At 61.1% G+C, this 17,511-nt stretch overlaps 1 protein-coding gene across 14 annotated transcripts in view; it reads left to right on the plus strand.

The window, feature by feature from the left end:
• The first annotated feature begins 10,780 nt into the window (after window positions 1-10,780).
• The window catches only part of COL7A1 (collagen type VII alpha 1 chain), a 33,176-nt gene continuing 26,445 nt past the window's right edge, over window positions 10,781-17,511 (plus strand). For 13 of the 14 annotated variants that reach the window (XR_013927768.1, XR_013927769.1, XR_013927770.1 and 10 more), the window contains exons 1-11: window positions 10,781-13,054; window positions 14,059-14,149; window positions 14,255-14,435; window positions 14,512-14,671; window positions 14,769-14,862; window positions 14,948-15,106; window positions 15,320-15,483; window positions 15,582-15,711; window positions 15,804-15,926; window positions 16,505-16,654; window positions 17,363-17,482. Coding sequence is in view for 10 of the 14 variants with exons in the window: in XM_080385285.1 (XP_080241411.1) it covers window positions 14,068-14,149; window positions 14,255-14,435; window positions 14,512-14,671; window positions 14,769-14,862; window positions 14,948-15,106; window positions 15,320-15,483; window positions 15,582-15,711; window positions 15,804-15,926; window positions 16,505-16,654; window positions 17,363-17,482 (1,363 nt within the window). In the remaining 4 variants the exon portion in view is untranslated. The remainder of the gene's footprint in view (window positions 13,055-14,058; window positions 14,150-14,254; window positions 14,436-14,511; window positions 14,672-14,768; window positions 14,863-14,947; window positions 15,107-15,319; window positions 15,484-15,581; window positions 15,712-15,803; window positions 15,927-16,504; window positions 16,655-17,362; window positions 17,483-17,511) is intronic. The other variant, XM_080385287.1, reaches the window with a different exon arrangement.

Consider the following 17,511-nt stretch of genomic DNA (forward strand, 5'->3'; position numbering starts at 1 on the left):
ATAGCTGAAAGAGCTACCCAGCCCTTTCTGCTTTTTCTGGTGTTAATCTCGTTGTTGCTCCCTTGTCTTGCCTCCGGGAAACAAACGTGGAGCAGAAAGGATGAAACCGAGCAAAGGGGATGGAGAAAAGCTTCCCACCAGGTGGCACTAGCCTGTCACAGCTACTCTTGGAAGCTGGAAGGTACTTCTGTTTAATTTTTGTCTTTGGGATAATCTCCCTGGGATTCTCATTTAATTTCCAGGTGCTGCCCTGACAAGTGGGATTTAAAAATAGTGTAAAAGTTTCTAGGAGTTAGTCATTACACTTGAGACTAATCCAGTGTACTAAATCATTTATGCTGAATCTGGATTCTTGATGAGAGAGTCAGTGTGTCTGAACTCATTGCATATACTAGGCAAGTTTGAAACTGTTAAATGTTCTTGATGCAATTTGGGTTTAACCATCGGCACAAGCTCTGGCTCGTTACAAGTGCGCTGAGGGCTGAAAAACTAAACAAGCTCACTTACGCCTCAAGCCTTGTGGAACCCAGCAAATGATTCTGTCTTGGTTTTCTGACTGCAATCAGACTGTAATCATCTTTTGTCTTCCATTGCTATATATTCGGCCCCCCCCACCCCCCAGGGTGAGCTTCCGGGGTGTTTTGCAGTTGGTGAGAAGTACAAGGAAAGGGACATGTACATCCTTGCTTTAGCATTTCCTGCAAGTTTTCTTTGGAGGTTTCTGCTTGGGAATGATTGTTTTCCTTGAGTAATTCCTCAGGCCATCCTGTGCTCTTTGTACTAGGAACTGATTCAAGCCACTCTGCAACTGCTGCTTTCCAAACTGCTCTGTTTCGCTGCAAAAGCAGCAGCTTGGCTGTGTGGAGCAGCATGCTCCCAGCACTTCAGCGAGGTTCCCTCCTCCTGACCAAAAGGCTGCAGCTCTGCAAGGTTGGCTGGCTTATGCAGCTTTAGAAGGTGTTTTGTAGATGCTTTTATCCAGAAGGAAATCTGAATATCTGGCCTAGGAACTGTGCCTTGGTGAGTGGCATTGGATGCAGAGTGCTGCTGGGTGCCTGCTAGCAACTAGGATTTGGGGCTGAGCTGTGCCCAAGGTGTTGGCGTCTTCTGGCTGCAGTTCCCGTGGCACTCTGCCTTGTACTACCTGTCGTGTTTGGGTGCTGTGCCAGACCAGTGCTTCCAAAACCAGGGGCTTCTCACCAGCTCTAAGGAATGAGAAGTTTACAATACCATTTTTCCTTGGTAAACAAGAAGCAGCCAGGCTGGGGATCTAAAAGTGGGGAGTGGAAACCCATTCAGGAGTCAAGAGTGTAATTGCTTGGCAAAGACCCGTACACGGAGCCTTAGCGAGGGGCTTGGGACGCATAGCCTGGAACTGGTGCAGAGTCGTCAAGCATTTGGCAGCTGAATCCCTTGGTGCTGGAAAACTGAAGCTCTAATCTCGTTGGCAGGTCTCTTGCTTTTTGAGCTGTAAAGGTGTGTTTCTGTTCCTCCCCTGGAGAAGCCTCAGTCCAAGGGAATCCAAACTAGGAAATGTCTGGCTTGATGGAAGTGTCCTACCTCAGTGCTTTTCCCAGACCTTGAAAAAGTGAGATCTTTCGCTGAACCTCTCCCCTCCCCTTCCTGCGGTTTCCGCTGCCCAGTGAAGGACAGTGGCAGTGCCAGAGGAGGGAATTGGAACCATCCCTAGAACAGGGCAATTTCGCTGAAACTGGAGATGGCCTGAGTGACCTAATAAATCTGTTTCCTGGCTCCCTGGACAATGCAGGATTGTTCAGTGATGCTCTTTGACCAGTCTGGTTTTCAATGGCTTAAGTGTTTTATTTTGCTACTTCACTTGGAAGGTTACTTGGGATCCCATTAGACTGTGCTGATAAATTTAGTTTGGTGTATGAATTGGCCTTTGCTCTCTCCCCTTCTGCACGGTGCTGTCTTCAAGGTTCCCTCTTTGAAGCTCGCACCCTCCACGTACCTCTAGGCAGTTGCTTTCCCTCCCTGACACCTTGGCACTCTGTCTCTTGGCTGGAAGAGAAGAGGATTTGGAAAAGAAGATACTGTGCATAGTTGTGTGCACCCTATGCAAGGCTCTGCAATGCCACCTGCACAGCGCTTCAGTGATTTTATTTTTTTTTTTCTTCCACCATACAGAGCTATTCTGGGTACATAAAATCTAGCAGTGAAAACGGGGAGCGCTTGCTCTCTACCTGTGCTGAGTGCAACAGGTTTCCCTGGTCTCTAGTGGGAAAAGCTGTTGGTACCCCCAGCATGGGGCTGTGAGGCTGGGGCAGATGTACAGGGTGGATCTGCTTGTGGAGCAGGCAGCCCCTTTGATATGTGAGCTGCTTGTTTGGGATTCGGGTGCCTGCCAAGAGAGGGGCCACAGCAGCCAATTGTCAGTGGTTGCCTCACCTGAACTAATTACCCGCCCTGGAAAGTACAGTTGATAGTAATCATAGGTGCTGAGCCAAGCCTGTCCTCAGGGCAGCAGGGAGCTGCAGAGAGGCTTTCACAGAAATGAGGCTTGGAGCTGTGCCACTCTTTGGTGCCAGAGAGCTTTTGGGAGGAGAGCCTGCAGCCCTCCGGGCCTGCTTCTCTACCCGCTGTCCTGCCAGGGCTGGTGAAAAATGGCAGTGGGAGCAATAGGTGAGCAGAGTTTAGAAGACGGCAGAAGTGCAGCGCTGCTGATGTCTTGTGCACTCGCACTGCTTGGACCACTGGGTGCAGGGATTGACCAGGGCATCGGAATGGCTGTGACCGGGGATCTTCTCCCCTGGCCAGCCCCCCCTATGGTGTGGTTGGCTCGGAGGAGGGCTGAGTTCTCCCTGGGATGCAGGTCACCCAGCAGGGTTGCAGGATTGCTGGGGTGAGGGTGGTACCCGATGCTTGGCAGACTCGCAGGCTTGCCCTGCCCGGGCTTCCTGGATTTCACCTTGCCCTTCTGTGCACTGCAGGGACTTTGTGCACTGGGAGAGGGGAACAGACACATATCTAGAATTCCGCTTTCCTATTTGGAAAAGGAAACAGCTCATCTAAAGCTTTAGTGTATTCATTGCATGGAAAAGCAACAGACAAAGGGCCCATCCAGGCCTGACTGCCAGCTACAGCCATCCTGGGCCGCTATGAGACGCGAGGCTGAGCAGGCCGTGGTGGCAGGACTTGTCTTTGTCTCAGCTCTTGTTTCAGTGGCGTGTCTGGAAGGGGCTGAGGCTGAGCCCTGAAAACCCTCATTAAAAGCTGCTTTACCCAACACACCATCCAGAGAGTATCAGTGGTTCTCACTTTTCCACGCAAGTTTCTTCTTTCCAGCTCTTTTCCCTTGTATATTTTCCTTCCTCAGGGCTCTGAGATTTTTAGTGGGGCTGCCAGGCAGAGGTTTGGCTTTGCTGCCCATTGCTGGGGGTGCCCAGAAAAGCAACTAGAAGTGTGGTGCCTGGAGGAGGATCTGCCAGGGTTCCTTATCTACCCAGGAATGGGAAATGGAGCTGCTGGCACAGCACTAGACTGCTGGGGTGGCAGCCTGGGCAGGTCCCAGCTCCAGTCTGTGAGAGAAGGAGGGATTTGGGGTTTTTTTGGTTCAAAGAGATGTCAATCGGAGTAGTACTTGTGCTGGACCACCTGCCAGATGCTCTGGAGATGCTGCTCCTGCTCGGTGTGACAACTGCATAGCACAGACAGCACGAGGACAGCAAAGCAAGCTGGATCAAATGCCACGTGACCTGTTTTGAGCGAGGCTAATTACGTAATGAAGATATTGAAACGGGAGCCTGTATATCTGAGTGCTCTTCCTAGTTTTGCCAAGAGCCTACAGTGTGATGTGGCTTTTCTGGGTGCTGTGTTGCCCCGCTGCGTGTGTGGGTGCTGACACTTGGTGCAAGAGACACAATAAAGTTGCTCTGCGTGCACTGCCATCAGCCCACGGCAACTCAGATGTGCAAAGCGTTTTGTGAAACAGCCCCAGTAATGTGCTCTATTTTCTACTTTGCATGTATTTTTTATTCAGAGTAGGCTCTTGGATAGTGCTATAGAGGGAACATGCTGTTTATCTTTTATTTGTTATATTTAGGGAAGAGTGAGCTTACTTCAGGGGGGTATTTTTTCCTTCCTTGTTTGAATGTTTAATCTAGGAAATTAAAGTTGTGTTTCTTCAAGATTTAGCAGTTGATGTATTTCAGCTTCAGAAAACTATTCCGCGTTTCTCAGGGTACAGTTTAGTGTTGTACAGACGTATACATGCCAAACCCACGACCTCTCCGTTCAGACTGCATCACTCTTGAGCAGTGCTCACAGCAATTGCAAAACAGGCTTAGTGCTACCGATGAAACCTGGAGGGTGTGATTACCAGGTAGGCATCTGTGAAGTGATAATTGCCCACGGACATGGTGAGTGGGGCTGGGACCTCTTGCAGGAGGCTTGGTGAGCAGCAGCTCAAGGAACCGGAGCAGCAGGCAGAGCCCAGCAGCAGGCAGTGTGTCCATGGCAAGTTCCTGCCCTGGCTCACCTGGCACAGAAGATATCCTGGTGTGCCAAGGGGCTTCCAGGAAGAGGCAGTGGGTGAGCGTGCTTGAGCCCCGGGCATCTGGGCTCCACATGGCAATTCTGCGTTTCCACCCCTTCCCCCCTCACCCTGCTGCTGCGAAGCTGGAGGTCCCCGCTGCCCCCAGCTGCTCTTTTCTGTGGCTCTCTGGCTTCCCCTGCTTTGTTTACAGCTGTTCCAGATGTGCAGCACTTGGCAGGAACCCCTATGACATGGGAATGCAAGTATCTCCTGTTCCTGCCTTGCATGCACAGCGGTGACTCACAGGTGACCTTGCCTCGAGTTTACTGAGGAGGATGGAAAGGGCTGAGGTCCTCATGGTCCCAGACTGGTGATTTACAAAGGTAACGGGGCCAGAAGCAGCATCCTGCACTCCTCCCTCCTCGATGGTGACAAGGAGCGGTGCAGAGGTGCTGGAGACGTTTTCCGCAAGGAGTGGGAGCTCTGAGAGCCCCGAGTTGTTCCTGGTTGTTCCTCTGGGGATGTGCTGTCTGGGTGCAGGCTGTACCCCCATCCTCTGCGGGACCCTCACCTGGGCTGCTCATTCTTCCCCCCGGAGCTCTGCAGTATCCTGCCCCATCTGCACCGCTGCAGCCGCACGGGTCCTTGCGTGAGTTGTACGTGTCCGTCTGCCCCGTGCCATCCTGGTGACGAAGCCCTCCTGCTGGATGGAGATATGAAGTCATCCCGGGGGGGTGTGGGGAGGGAGGAGTTCCCATGGTGACAGACAGCGATTCACCCAACGGGGCAGGGCGGGTGCTTCATCCTTTTTATTCTTTTCTTCTGGAGTTGGGCACCCAGCCAAAGAGCTGAAGGAGCAATGGCACAGCCTCGTGGGGGAGAGCCGTGAGGACAAGTCCGGTCTCGCGAACTGCACAAATCCCTCCAGAGTATGGTCCCCCCTGCACCCTGGCTGCTGCCCCACAGGTAGGGGTGCTCTCAGCCCCTCCTGCAGCCTTGGGCCCCTGGGTGCTGCCCCTGCCCTGGGGCTTCCTTGCCACCCCAGCAAACTGATGACCAAACCCTTATTATGCTTCCTGTGGACCACAGCTGCTGTGTAAAACATTCAGGGCAGCATCCTGCAGCTGCTGGGGATCCAGTGGTGTTCGCTGGTGTGCCTCTGGTACGATGGCATCCTGCCGGTAAAGGACCTTGTGCCATCCACGTGCCTTTACCAGCACCCGTGACTTGCAACAGTCCCTTCTCCGGGGGCTGCAGGGTGACCCCCCGCTCCCCAGCAGTGTGTACCCCTGCCTGTCCCAGGCAGGGCCCCCTGCCACACCTTGGTGTGAGCTGTGCCGCGCCGTCGTCCCCCCCGGCAGAGCATGTGCCAGCAGCTGCCTGCTGGGCTGCAGTGCCGCCCCGCACATCTCCCACCAGCCCTCCCGCTGCAGGCGATGCTCCCCATGGCTCCGTCGGGCGCCCCTTGCGCAAGGAGCGGCCGAGCCCCATGAAGTGTGGGACGGGGGCTCTTTTGTGAGCCCTGCCAGAAATTTTTATGGAGCCGCAGGTAGTTTTTAGGGGGTGTTGGCGCAGATTGTGAAACACTTGAATAGAGGTGGAGAGGAAGCATTAAGCAACCACCTTGTCCTCCCAGCTGCCGGAGCCATGTCCCACATGTCAAAGTGGGGAAGTGAGAGCAGGGTCGGCTGACAGGGGAATGGGCAAGGGACAGCCTTTCCCTGCCACAGGGACTGTGGGAGAGCTGTATTTGGAGACCTGAGGTGAGTAACCTTCCTCTTGCGCGGCTCCCGAGCAGGTCCCTCAGTCACTTGTGAGCAGAGGCTGGTGGGCTGCTCTGCCAAGGCTGGCTGTGCCTCTGCCTGCGGCTCAGCAGCACAAGGGCTTGTGCGCAAGCTGTTAGTGACGTGTTATTTCCATTTCTTGGGAAGGCGATGACAGTCCACAGCAAGCTCCAGTGCAGCGGTAGGGTCCCAGGACAGTGGCCCAGCGCGTCCTTGCTCCCACCCTTCAAGGCTGGGATTGGGGCTCTCAAGGGCTGGTTCTTCAGACTCGGAGCTATTCCTCTTGGCAGCGCTCCTCCCCTGGGAATACATCTACCCTCAGCCACTGCAGCGGGGAGGCATCTGCTGTTGCCGTTGGAGGAACAAATACTTGTGGCCCCATCAAGCTTGTGAACCCCCCACGAGGAGCAGCTTCTTGCAGCACAGCTGGCAGCATCCCAGGAATGGCTCCAGCTTCACAGGCCTGCGTGCTGCCTGCCTGCCGTTCCTCCTCCCTGCCTGGCGAGTGGTTGCTGCGTGCCCCTGCCACCGCGCTGCTCCTGCTGACACCCCCTGCCACACTGCTGCCTGCTCCTGCAGGGTCTCCTCCCATGGGTCTCCAGGGTCTATGGTGACTCCCATGGCTGGGTTAGCATGCAGCTGGTCTCCTGACACTGGGTGCCATGCTGGGAGCTGGGCAGCTCCTGTTTCCCAGCCCTGGGAGGGGGAAAAGCTCGGCACTGGGCAGCAGAGCAGCTCCTGTGCATGGGGGAGGTGGTGGTGTCTTGCCCATTTCCCCCCACACCTGCTTCCCCCAGCTCTGGGGGAGGAGGGATGGTGCTCAGCCCCCTCCGATGGGGTGTGGAAGTGCTGTGGGGTTTGGGAGCTGGTGGGCAGCTTTCTCCCACATGTGGCAAGGGCCTCTGTGCTGCTGGCATTTGCCCTAGCTCTGTGTCCTGGGCTCCTGCAGCCCCCCTGCTCAGCTGCTCCCTGGGCCAGTCTGATTTGAAGCAGAGAGTGCTGGTATCATCCTGCCCACGGTGCTGGTGACTATTCCTGTGAGGTCTCCAGGAGCAGTGCTGGGCTCCTGCGTGCCCCTCCAGTCCCCTGAAGCCGTGGTGCCCCTCCTGCGCTGCTCTTGAGAGCCAGGTTTGGTGCAGAGTGGCAGGCACCATGCGAAGCCAGGAGTAGCCCCCGCCTCGGTGATGGCCCCCCCAGCACCCAGTGGGGGCTGAGCTGCCCCATCTGCACGCCCACCTTCCTGGAGGGATGCTGGTGAGGGCTTGAGGCAGCCAGACACAGCACCTCGGTGTTTGCAGGTAAGACAATGATCTCGCCTTCCCTAGCGCTGCGGGGAAGCACCAGTGACCTGGCCTTGCCCCGAACCACTCTCCCAGGGGACGGCTGCTGGAATGCCACCTTTCACCTCTGCATCCCACTGCCTGGCCCAAGGCGCTGGGCTGCTGACAGTGCTGGTCCCCAGGGCCACCCGCAGCTGGGCAGGTAGGCTGGGCAGCACCGGTGGGTGCAGGCGCCTGGCGCGGGCGGGCACGGGCTGGCTCAGCACACGCATGTTGGGTCATGCTCTGCACACCAGCACCCAGCCCGCACATGCCCTGAGCGCGCGTGCCGCAGGCTGGCAGCTCTCCCTCGGCTCTCCTTCATCTTCTTCCTGCAGGCATCTGAAGGGAAACTGCTCCCTCTGCTCTGCCAGCCCCTGTTCTCGCACCGCGATGCATCCCTGGGTCCCCCTTTCAGCACCCCAGGCGCTGCCTGCCGCTGCCTGCATGTCCCGAAGCCAGGGCTGGGCTGGGAGCGCCTTAATCCACGGTGCCCCCAGGGCAGGCAATTCGTCTGCCCCTGCAAAGAGGCAGGAGTTGTTTCTCTTCCTTAGCAGCATGTGCTGAGCTGGCTGGGGCATCTCTAAGGCATGTGCACCCCACTGGGCTGTCAGCACAGGGAAAAGCAGCACTGGCCCCATGTGGAGGTGCTGAGTGAGCTTTGCTGCACCCAGTCCCTGCATTTCCACAATCTCCTGCATCCCCATCCTCGGCGGCAAGCCAGACTTATTTTGCAGAGCTTGGTCCCTACTATGGATGGGGACTATGGGGCCAGTAGTGAAGGGGAGCAGCTCATGCCTCTATCAGTTGAGAAGCTAGATGCCTGTGAGATGAGCCAGGCTGCATGGATGGTCACATGTAGCATGTGGCACATCACCTCCGAGGGGCACTTCAGCCCCTGCCAGCACCCTGCTTCCCCTTGCCTCCCTCTAGGTCCTGACATCCAGCCCCAGCCCCTGTGCAGCCTCTCTGAGCATCCCCAGCATCACCCAAAGCCCAGGGGCAGGATACAGCTGATGAAGCTAGCTTGTTAACTAGGCACTCTTGAACCCCATGCTGTGCTACTGGCTCCTCATTTTGTTGCCATCGTCCTCACCACCACCCTCCCTTTCAGGGACACTGGCCCCATGCTGCTGCAAAGCACTGCTGGCCCTTGGCAGAACCCTCATGATGCCTGGCTTTCCCCTCCCTCACTGTCCCTGAGGGCCAGCCTGGCCTCTGCAGCCAGGCTGACCCGGGCTGCCTTCTCCTGCCTGACTCGGCCAAAGAAGGGATCACATCTCTGTGGTGTCACCATTCCTGCCCTGATCTCTGTTTGCATGGACAGTGGAGCTTGGCCACAGTCCAGTGCATCTTCGTGAGAATCTGGTGTGTGGCCACGCCAGCAGCAGCCTCCAGACACAATAGTTTATGGACAGGAAAATCTTCCCATCCCTCCACAGCATCTGTGGGGAGAGCCAAGGCACACGCCTGCCCCACAGGGAACCCTGGTGTGGGGGCACAGTGGGCCCAGCCCAACTCCAAGTCTAGCTGCAGTGGGACCACTTACGTCCACAATCTTTCACCCACCAGACCCTCCCTGCTGCTGCCCCTACACCCACCATGGTCCCTACAGCTGGGAGCATCCCCAGAGTTGCTGGGCAGAGGGGGAAGCTCGCTGGTCATAGCTTCCCACTGATGTGATACTTTGCTTCCTTTACTGCAGGGATATGGCTTTGGGCAGCAGCAGGATGGGGGGTTCTGCAAGGCGACCCCTGCAGCACAGGGGAACTGGGGGTCTGCTGTCTGTTCCACTTGTGAAGCCTGGAGGGCTGGCACAGGTGTCTCCCTCCCTGGACCCCTCGGGCGAGGTCATCAGGAGATAAGGGGTGACCAGTTACTTGTCCTGGCCTATTTTGTGGCCCCTGGGCTTGATGGGGAGCCCAGCGTGATCATATCCCTGTGAGTCCAATGCTGGTCCTCTGGCACTCTCCCCGAGTTGGCTGGTGGTGGCAGCGGGTGTCTTTGGGCTCCTTCCCCGGGATGCTGGGGGCAGGCGACTGGGCGCCACGGCAGGGAGCTGGTGGTGGCTGGTGCTGGGAGACATTCCTGGAGCGTGTCCCAACTGGCCCCTGCGGCAGACGAGGTTCCCCCTCCAGCTCTGGCCAGCTCCTCCTCCCCTTGCCTGCCTCGGCACCAGCCCCACCCTGCTCCCCTCTACCTCTAAGCCCCCAAATTTAAGAGGATCAGAAGAGTGGGCAGCTCCCTTCCAGCAGCCCCAGAGCTGCCCCATGCATCCCTGCCAGCTGGGGATGCCCATGCCATGCTGGAGTGGGGAGCGCTGCTGGACCGCTGCAGGGTCGGGAAACTAAAATTCTGTAAAGGTTGTGCTGAATTCCAGCCCATGCCAGATCATTGCCGAAGGCAGCGGCTGCAGGATCTGGAGAGGGTGGGTAGAGGATGGGGCGTGGGACCCATGGCACTGCAGCTGCAGCTGGCTCTGCAACCCAGCATTTGCCTCGCCGTGCCATGTGACTCATCCTTTTTGCCACCCGACACAGAGGTGAAACCTTACCTGGGGCTGAAGAAAACAGATTTTCCTCGTTTCCCACTAAGGCAGCGGTGAGTCCGCCTGCCTGGCAAGGACAGGGCAGGGAGAGGCTCAGCCCTGGTGCTTCCTGCATGCCTGCTGTCAAACCGGGGGGCTCCCATCCCTGGGGGTGGCATGACCACCTATGGGGCTTGGAGCTGGTGCTCCCCCCATGCCTGCAGCTCAGGGAAGCACCCTGCAGGGACCAGGGCTGGTGGGACCTGGGGAGATGTTTTGGGGCTTCCATGATCTGACACCTATGAGGCAGCAGAGGCTGTGCCGCAGGGGATGTGTGGCCAGCTGGCAAGTGGCATTTGGGGACCAGGGTGGCATGCATAGGGCAGGCAGGGGTGAGGGGCTGGGGTTAGGGTCAGCCCTGAAAGCTTGATCAGCATCAGTGGAGAGGAATCAATGCGCTTTGGGGCAAAGCCAACCAGAAGATAGGGAACCCCAAGCCTAGGCTGTGGGAATAAGGACTGGTGGTCTGGCTGCTAGCCCGCCAGGCTTGGGAAAAGGCTGACAGCTTTTTGGGATGTTCCCAGAGAGACTGGCGTGCAGCGGCGGCGCAGGGCAGCTGCGTGAGTCACTCGCACCTGGTGTTCTCCCTCCACAGATTCCTTCCCTGGCCCTGGTATGTGGCGGGGAGTTGGGAAACACCATGGAGGGGGAGGCGTTCTCATTCTGGGGACCCAGCACCCCCGCATGCCCCCCTCCAGTGCCAACACAAGGGGGATGCTGCTGACAAGACCGCCAAGATGCTCCTGGGCTGCCTGCGGGGGAGCAGGGTTTGGGGACCACCCCACTTGGTGCCTGCCGTGTTCGTGGGGGCCGAGGTGGCAGGCAGAGCCCCCAGCATGGCTGCGGAGCATCACTGCCCCGGTGCCTCTGCCTGCGGTGCCCGCTGGGGATGCTCACCCCAGCGCTGCCCCTGTTAGCAGGGGTGACCCCTGGCTGCCCGTGCCCTGCTGCCGGCACCGCGCCGTGGGGCTGCTGCACCAGCTCCGGGCCCGGGGCCAGCCACAGAGCCCTTGGCAGGCCCCTCCGCTCCCTGTTTAACGAAGCCCCTTGTCTAATTGGGACAGGCGGCCCTGCCTTCATTAAGCGAGCTCTGGCGGGAGGAGGGTTTGGGGACAGTCCTGACCTGGGGATGCTGGACCCACAGCTGGACCCACAGAGCTGGGGCTGGCAGGGGGAAACCCGTGGCCACGGTGAACTTTGGAGCCGGCCGGCCAGGTTTGGGGGCCGGGGCTGGGGCCTAACGAGAGGAAGGCTAACGAAGAGGAGGGGATGCACTGCTTGCTGCGCCTTTAAGAAGAGCGGGGGCATCGCCGCTCCTCCCCTGCTTGGGAACAGTGTGTGCCTGGGAAAGTTGCCTGCAGCCGGCCCTGGAGCATCTTTGCTCAGTGGCAGGTGGCCCTGGCCCGGGCCCCCAGCTGTGAGGTGGCCCTGGGCCCCAGGGACCCCCAGGGTTGCTCCCCTTGCTGCCCGCAGGAAGATGCCCCCAGACTTGCCTGCTGCCCTGCCAGGAGCCAGAGGGGAGACCCTGGGCTGGCAGCCAGGAGGGCACAGGTATGTGGGGTGCTGGGGACAGGGTGATGCGGCGTCACCAAGGGGACAGAGGGGAGGTGGCATGGGGCACATGCTGGGGCCATGAGCTTGGGTCAGACCCAGGTGAGCACAGGCACCAGCGGGGAGGATGGGGTGCAGTGTGATGTGACCCAAGGAGCCACGTGGTCCCACGGTGTGCCCTGGGGGTCAAGGGCACCTTGAGGGTCTGTACCCTAGGCTGAGGAGAAGCCCCAGGGGACAGTCCTGCCAGTCACTGGTCAGGCAGGGAATGAGGCCAGGCAGCACAGGGTCCCTGCCCACCTTGCTGGGTATCCTCTCTTGTTCGCCTCCTCCCACCAACCGCAATCACACCACCAGTGGCTTTCCAGCGCGTTGCTCTAGCCCCGGGGTAGGTTTTCAGCCACTAGTCTGTTCTGGTGGCTGCTGGGGGACGGTGTCTGGAGCAGGGCAGGAGGATGCCCCACAGTTGGTGCCAGGGCAATCCCTGTACTTGAGCTATGGGTGCTGGGGTCCCACGTGATGGGTACCGTAAGCTGTGGGTGCAGGAAAGGTCCTGGGCAAGGCTCAGCCATCCTGCAGCCTCGTGGGAGCTGCGCTGGCATGGGGAGCAGCCCTTCGCCACCGCCACCGTCCTTCCTAGGGCTGGTGCTCAGAGCCAGGCTGTAACCGGAGGGGACCAGGGGCTTGGGTCCCCGTGGCACCTCTGTCCAGCTCTGTCCAGGGCCAGGCAGTGCCCTGAGGTCCCTGGGGACGCATCCCCTCCAGATGGATGGAGGTGTGTGGCCGGCTCCTGGCTGGCAGGTCTAAGAGCCACTTGCCACGTTCCTGGGATGTGAAGGATGGAGATGCTGGAGGGAAAACCGCCTTGAGCCTCGCCGGTGCCCACTCAGCCCCACACCGAGGTCACACTGGGCAAGCCCAGCAGAAACCCTGCCCGGGGGTCCAACCCCCCCCTGCTCCATCCCCACCTCGGTGCCCTCCGGCCCCTGCCCAGGGTGCAGCCTGCGGGGGAGCCAGGGCTGGTGCTCTGGGGGGGAACAGCCCGAAAAGCCACTTTCCCCCCATCCCCGGGGAGCGGGTGGGAAAAGCCCTTTCTGGGGGGCCGGGCTGGGCGGGGGCCGCGGTGCTCCCGCTCCCCCCCCGGCACCGCGCTCCGGGCCGCCCTCAATAAAGGGGCGGGAGCACCGGGGGCCGCTCCGCGCCGGCACCGCCTGCGCCCGGCTCGGCACGGCACGGCCCGGCACGGCTCGGCACGGAGCGGAGCGGCACGGAGCGGGGCGGCACGGCCCGGCACGGCGCGGCCCCGCGGGGTTCCCGGGTGAGTGCGGGCGGTCGCGGGGGGCCGGCTGCGGGCGGGGGCCGCTGCGGAGCAGGACCGAGCCCCCCGCACGGGCACCCGTGGGCGCTCACCCGCCCTCCCGCGCCGGGGCGGCCGTGGGGGCTCGCACCTCCTGCGTGCAGCCGGGCTGGGCTGAGACCCAGCGCGGCCATCACCGTGGTGTCAGGCTGGGTGACCCCGCGGGCGTGTGCGTGGGCAGCGGCGGGGCGTGAGGGCTCACGGGCAGGGCTCACCCACCCTGGTTCCCCTGGAGCACCCCGCTTTGGCCACCCATCCCGGGGTGGTGGGGAGCCCCTGCAGGCTGGGGCAGCAGTGGGCAGGAGCGGGCAGGGTGGGCTGCTGCCGGTGCCGAGGCGTGGGGCGGGCGGGCGGGCAGGCCGCGCCAAGGGCTTGTGGAGGCAGAGCCCGCGCACACCCTGCAGCCGGGGCTGGCAGCCTCCCCTGGCCTGGGCACGGCTCCCCCGGGCGTCAGGCAGCAAGCGGGGCCGCGGGCCAGGCCTGGCCAGGCTGAGCGGGAGGGCTGGAGCGGGGCCAGGCACCGGCCGGCATGGGGCACGCACGCGACCGTCCTCCTGTACCCTGTGCCACCGCCAGCCCATGCCCTGCCACGGGGCAGCTGCCGGCACCGCTCCCACCTGGCCGGACGCTGGCCAGCCGCTGCCCACCCGTCACTTTTTGGTGAGCCAGCAGACCTGGCCCGCTGGGTAGGGCACTCGGTGCTGCCGGCTGCTCCTCCGGAGTGGGGGACATGTGGCAGCGTGGCGGGGCACAGCCCTGCTGCTCTCCGCCCCGGCTCAAAGTGAGGACTCTTCCCTGCGCCGTGGGGTGCCGGCAGCGGTGCCCAGGGCAGTGCTGGCACCGTGCCCTCCCGAGGCTGCCAGGTGTCCCGGCACGGCACGGTGCTGGGACATCCTGGGCCCAGCCACTCTGCCACCGCTGCCCTCAGAGGTGTGAGGCTGCAGTGGTAGCATCCCCTCCCACAGGCTCCCACGATGAGTGGCTGGCTCCTGCTCCTCGCCATGCTCCCTGTGCTCCTGGCCCCCCCGGCCGCCATGGCGCAGAAGAGGAGCCAAGGTGGGTGCTGAGCACTGGGTGTACACGATGGGTGGGGTGAGAGGGCCCAAGCACCACTGTGCCATGGAGCCAGTCTGTGCCCTGAGCACCATCGCTGCCCCGCAGCAGTGTGCGAGGATGTGCTGGAGGCCGACATCGCCTTCCTGGTGGACGGCTCATCCAGCATCGGCAGGAACAACTTCCGCGCCATCCGCACCTTCATGGACGACCTGGTGGGGCCCTTCGTGCAGGTGGTGGGTGAGAAGGCGGTGCGCTTCGCCGTGGTGCAGTACAGTGATGAGCCGCGGTGAGCCCCGGGGAGAGGGCATGCAGGGCAGCGGGCAGCAGGGCTGGGAGGTGACACAGCCCCGCACACCCCCCAGGGTGGAGTTCCCCTTCTCCCAGCACACCGATGGCACAAGCGTCCGGAGGGCCATCCAGCAGCTCAGCTACAAGGGTGGCAACACACGGACTGGCGCTGGCTTCCGTTACATCGCTGACAACTTCTTTGGCCCCTCGCAGCTCCGTCCCGGGGTCCCGCAGGTACATGCAGGGCAGTGGCCCTAGGGGCACCCAGAGTGTGATGTGGTGAGTCCGCAGGCCCTGGTCTGGGTCTCATGGCTCTGTCTTGGCCCCGCAGATCTGCATCCTCATCACAGATGGCAAATCCCAGGATGATGCTGAGGGGCCAGCAGCAAAGCTGAAGAGCCAGGGCATCAAGGTCTTTGCCGTGGGTGAGCAAGGCTTCAGAGCTAGGCAAGGGGGTTTCCCGCCGGCTTCAGGGTCCCTGCCCTGACCCATCATCTCCATCCCTGCTAGGGGTCAAGAACGCCGACCACAAGGAGCTTATCCGTGTGGCCTCAACACCCACTGAAGCCTTCTTCTTCTACGTCGGTGACTTCAAGCTGCTGGGGACGCTGGTGCCACTGATGACACGCAGGGTGTGCACAAGCGCTGGGGGGACCCTGCGCATGCTGGGTATGAGCCCCCATCCTCCTCCCTGTGGGGTGCAGCTGCCAGCAGTGCTGGCTGCCAGGCTGTGCTCACCCTGGTTGCACCCTTAGCACCCATCCTCCCCAAAATGCCCTCCTGGCCATCCTGTCCCACGGGGCACGTGGCTGTGCCACCCTGGCAAGCTCTCCCCACTGCCCGATGCACCCTGGAGACTATGGCCCCTGCGCTCCCCTGCAGATGGGCCGAGCCACACTGGTCCCTCCAACCTGGAGATCCTGGAGCGGGGCCTCGACCAGCTGCAGATCCGCTGGACGGCAGCCAGCGGCCCCGTCACAGGCTACCGGGTTCAGCGTGTGCCGCTGACGGGGCTGGGGCAGCCCGTTGTGGCGGAGAGGCAGGAGGTGAGTGCTCCCACCTGCCTGCTCAGAGTCCCCGGAGATCCCCGGTGGCTCCATGTGTGTCCTGGGGATGGTGAGGGGATAACACAGTCCCTGCCCAGGTGAGACTGGGACCACGGGAGACGAGCACTGTGCTGCGGGGGCTGCGCATGGGGACGGAGTACCTGGTCACTGTCACTGCCCAGTACGCCAACAGCATCGGCGAGTCAGTATCCAGCCGAGCACGTACCCGTGAGTGTCCATGCCCACAGGGACACGGGCAGGTGTCGGGGGTCTGCGGCACATGGGACTAGGGGCTCATCCGTGGCTCTGTGTGCCCCTAGAGAGCCGTGCTGGCTCCGTGCTGGATTTCCGTGTGGTGGAGACCGGACCAACCTTCCTGCGTGTAGCCTGGCAGCCTGGCCCTGAGCCGCCCCAGGGCTACGGCCTCAGCTACGCTGTGCAAGGTGAGGGCACGGTCCCTGTGAGGGGACAGTGCACACAGCTCGGTGGGCCGGGCAGGACATGGCAGAGGGTGTGCGTGCGTAGGCGTTGATGCAGGGGGTGCATGCCTGCCTTCACCACAGCGGCCAGCACTTGTGTACGGGCTGTGGGGCACCCGTGCGTGCAGAGGTGTGGAGGTGGCGTGTGTGTTCCTACACCCAGAGGCTTTGGTGTGCAAGGCTTGGGGCATGTGCTTGGGTGTGCACAATGCCTGGGGGCCTGGTGTGTGCCCCAGCCTGGAGCTCAGAGCATGGGTATATGTGTGCCCCCACGATTGCTGCGCATGGGGGGCAGGCGGCAGACCCCCGTCCCAGCCATGCGCTGGGCTGGAGCTACACACCTGGCAGCCCCTCCTTGGCCCCGGGCACTCCGGTGGGTGCCCTCATCCTGGCCGACATCCCAGCCTCTCCCCATGCTCCCCACCCCTGGCACGGCCTGGCATCCCTGGGGCAGGGTGCCGTCCCACAGACACCCCTTCCCTGCCAGGCCTGGTGCATGCTGTGCCCCTGTGCCCACCTGCACCCCCCCGCCTCCCCTCCAGGAGCAGCCCAAGGTGAGGAGAAGAGCCTGGGAGCCAGCGCACAGTCAGCCACGCTCAGCAACCTGCGCCCCGACACTGAGTATGTGGTAATGCTCCGACCCCGCTATGCACAGCAGCCCACCGTCCCCGCCACGCTCACTGCCCGGACACGTAAGCACCGTGCCTTGCCCTGGGCCCAGCCAGGGATGCAGACAGGTTCCCAGCACAGGGATGCCCCTGCAGTCACGATGCCATATGGGGAGGGGGCTGCCTGGCCCATTGCTGCCTGGAAGATCCCAACAGGGATGCAGGCAAGCATGACTACAGGGTGATGCTGTGTGGTCCCAGGGGGAACACAGTACTGTGCACTCTCAAGCTCCTTCGCAGCCGTCTGGGAATGTTTCCACCAGAGCTTTCCCCACGTGATGTAAAAATGTCAACTGAAAAAATGCGGGGTTTTGGTTTTTATAAATTGAAGCACTGCACTCTTCAGGAGGAAAGTGCGGTTTCCACCGGGAAAGTGTGGTGGAAAGCATCGCTGGGCAGGAGCGGGGGTGAGGCCCCAGGGCAACACCTTTGCAAGCCTCAAATTTTGGCAAACCAATTCCTTCAGCTGCCCCAGGCAGCCTTAACCCACAGAAAGTATTTAAGGCATTAAGAGGAAGGTGTTTGAGCTCCAGTTTGCTGGAGCTGGGGTGCTCTGAAGGAGCTGTGTGGGTGTGGGCTGCACTCGGTGACTTCAGTGCAGTTCAGCATCCGTGAGCAGGGGCAAGGGGGCTTCTTACTCCTGGAGCAGGTGGGTTTGCAGGTGAAGGTGCTTCCTCCTGCCTCCTGCTCCGCTGTCATGTAGGGGATGCGACAGGCACCTCTTGCCCACAGGGCGCCTGGTGGGCATGCAGCACTTGGCTGTCCACAACATCTCGGCACAGAGCATGCTGCTGGCCTGGCAGCCCGTTGGCGGTGCCACCGGCTACCGGCTCTCCTGGGCAACCCTCACAGGTAGGTGCCTGTCCCAGAGCTTGTGGCCC

The sequence above is a fragment of the Falco punctatus genome (assembly GCF_963210335.1).
Source record: "Falco punctatus genome assembly, chromosome: 4".
Taxonomy (NCBI): domain Eukaryota; kingdom Metazoa; phylum Chordata; class Aves; order Falconiformes; family Falconidae; genus Falco; species Falco punctatus.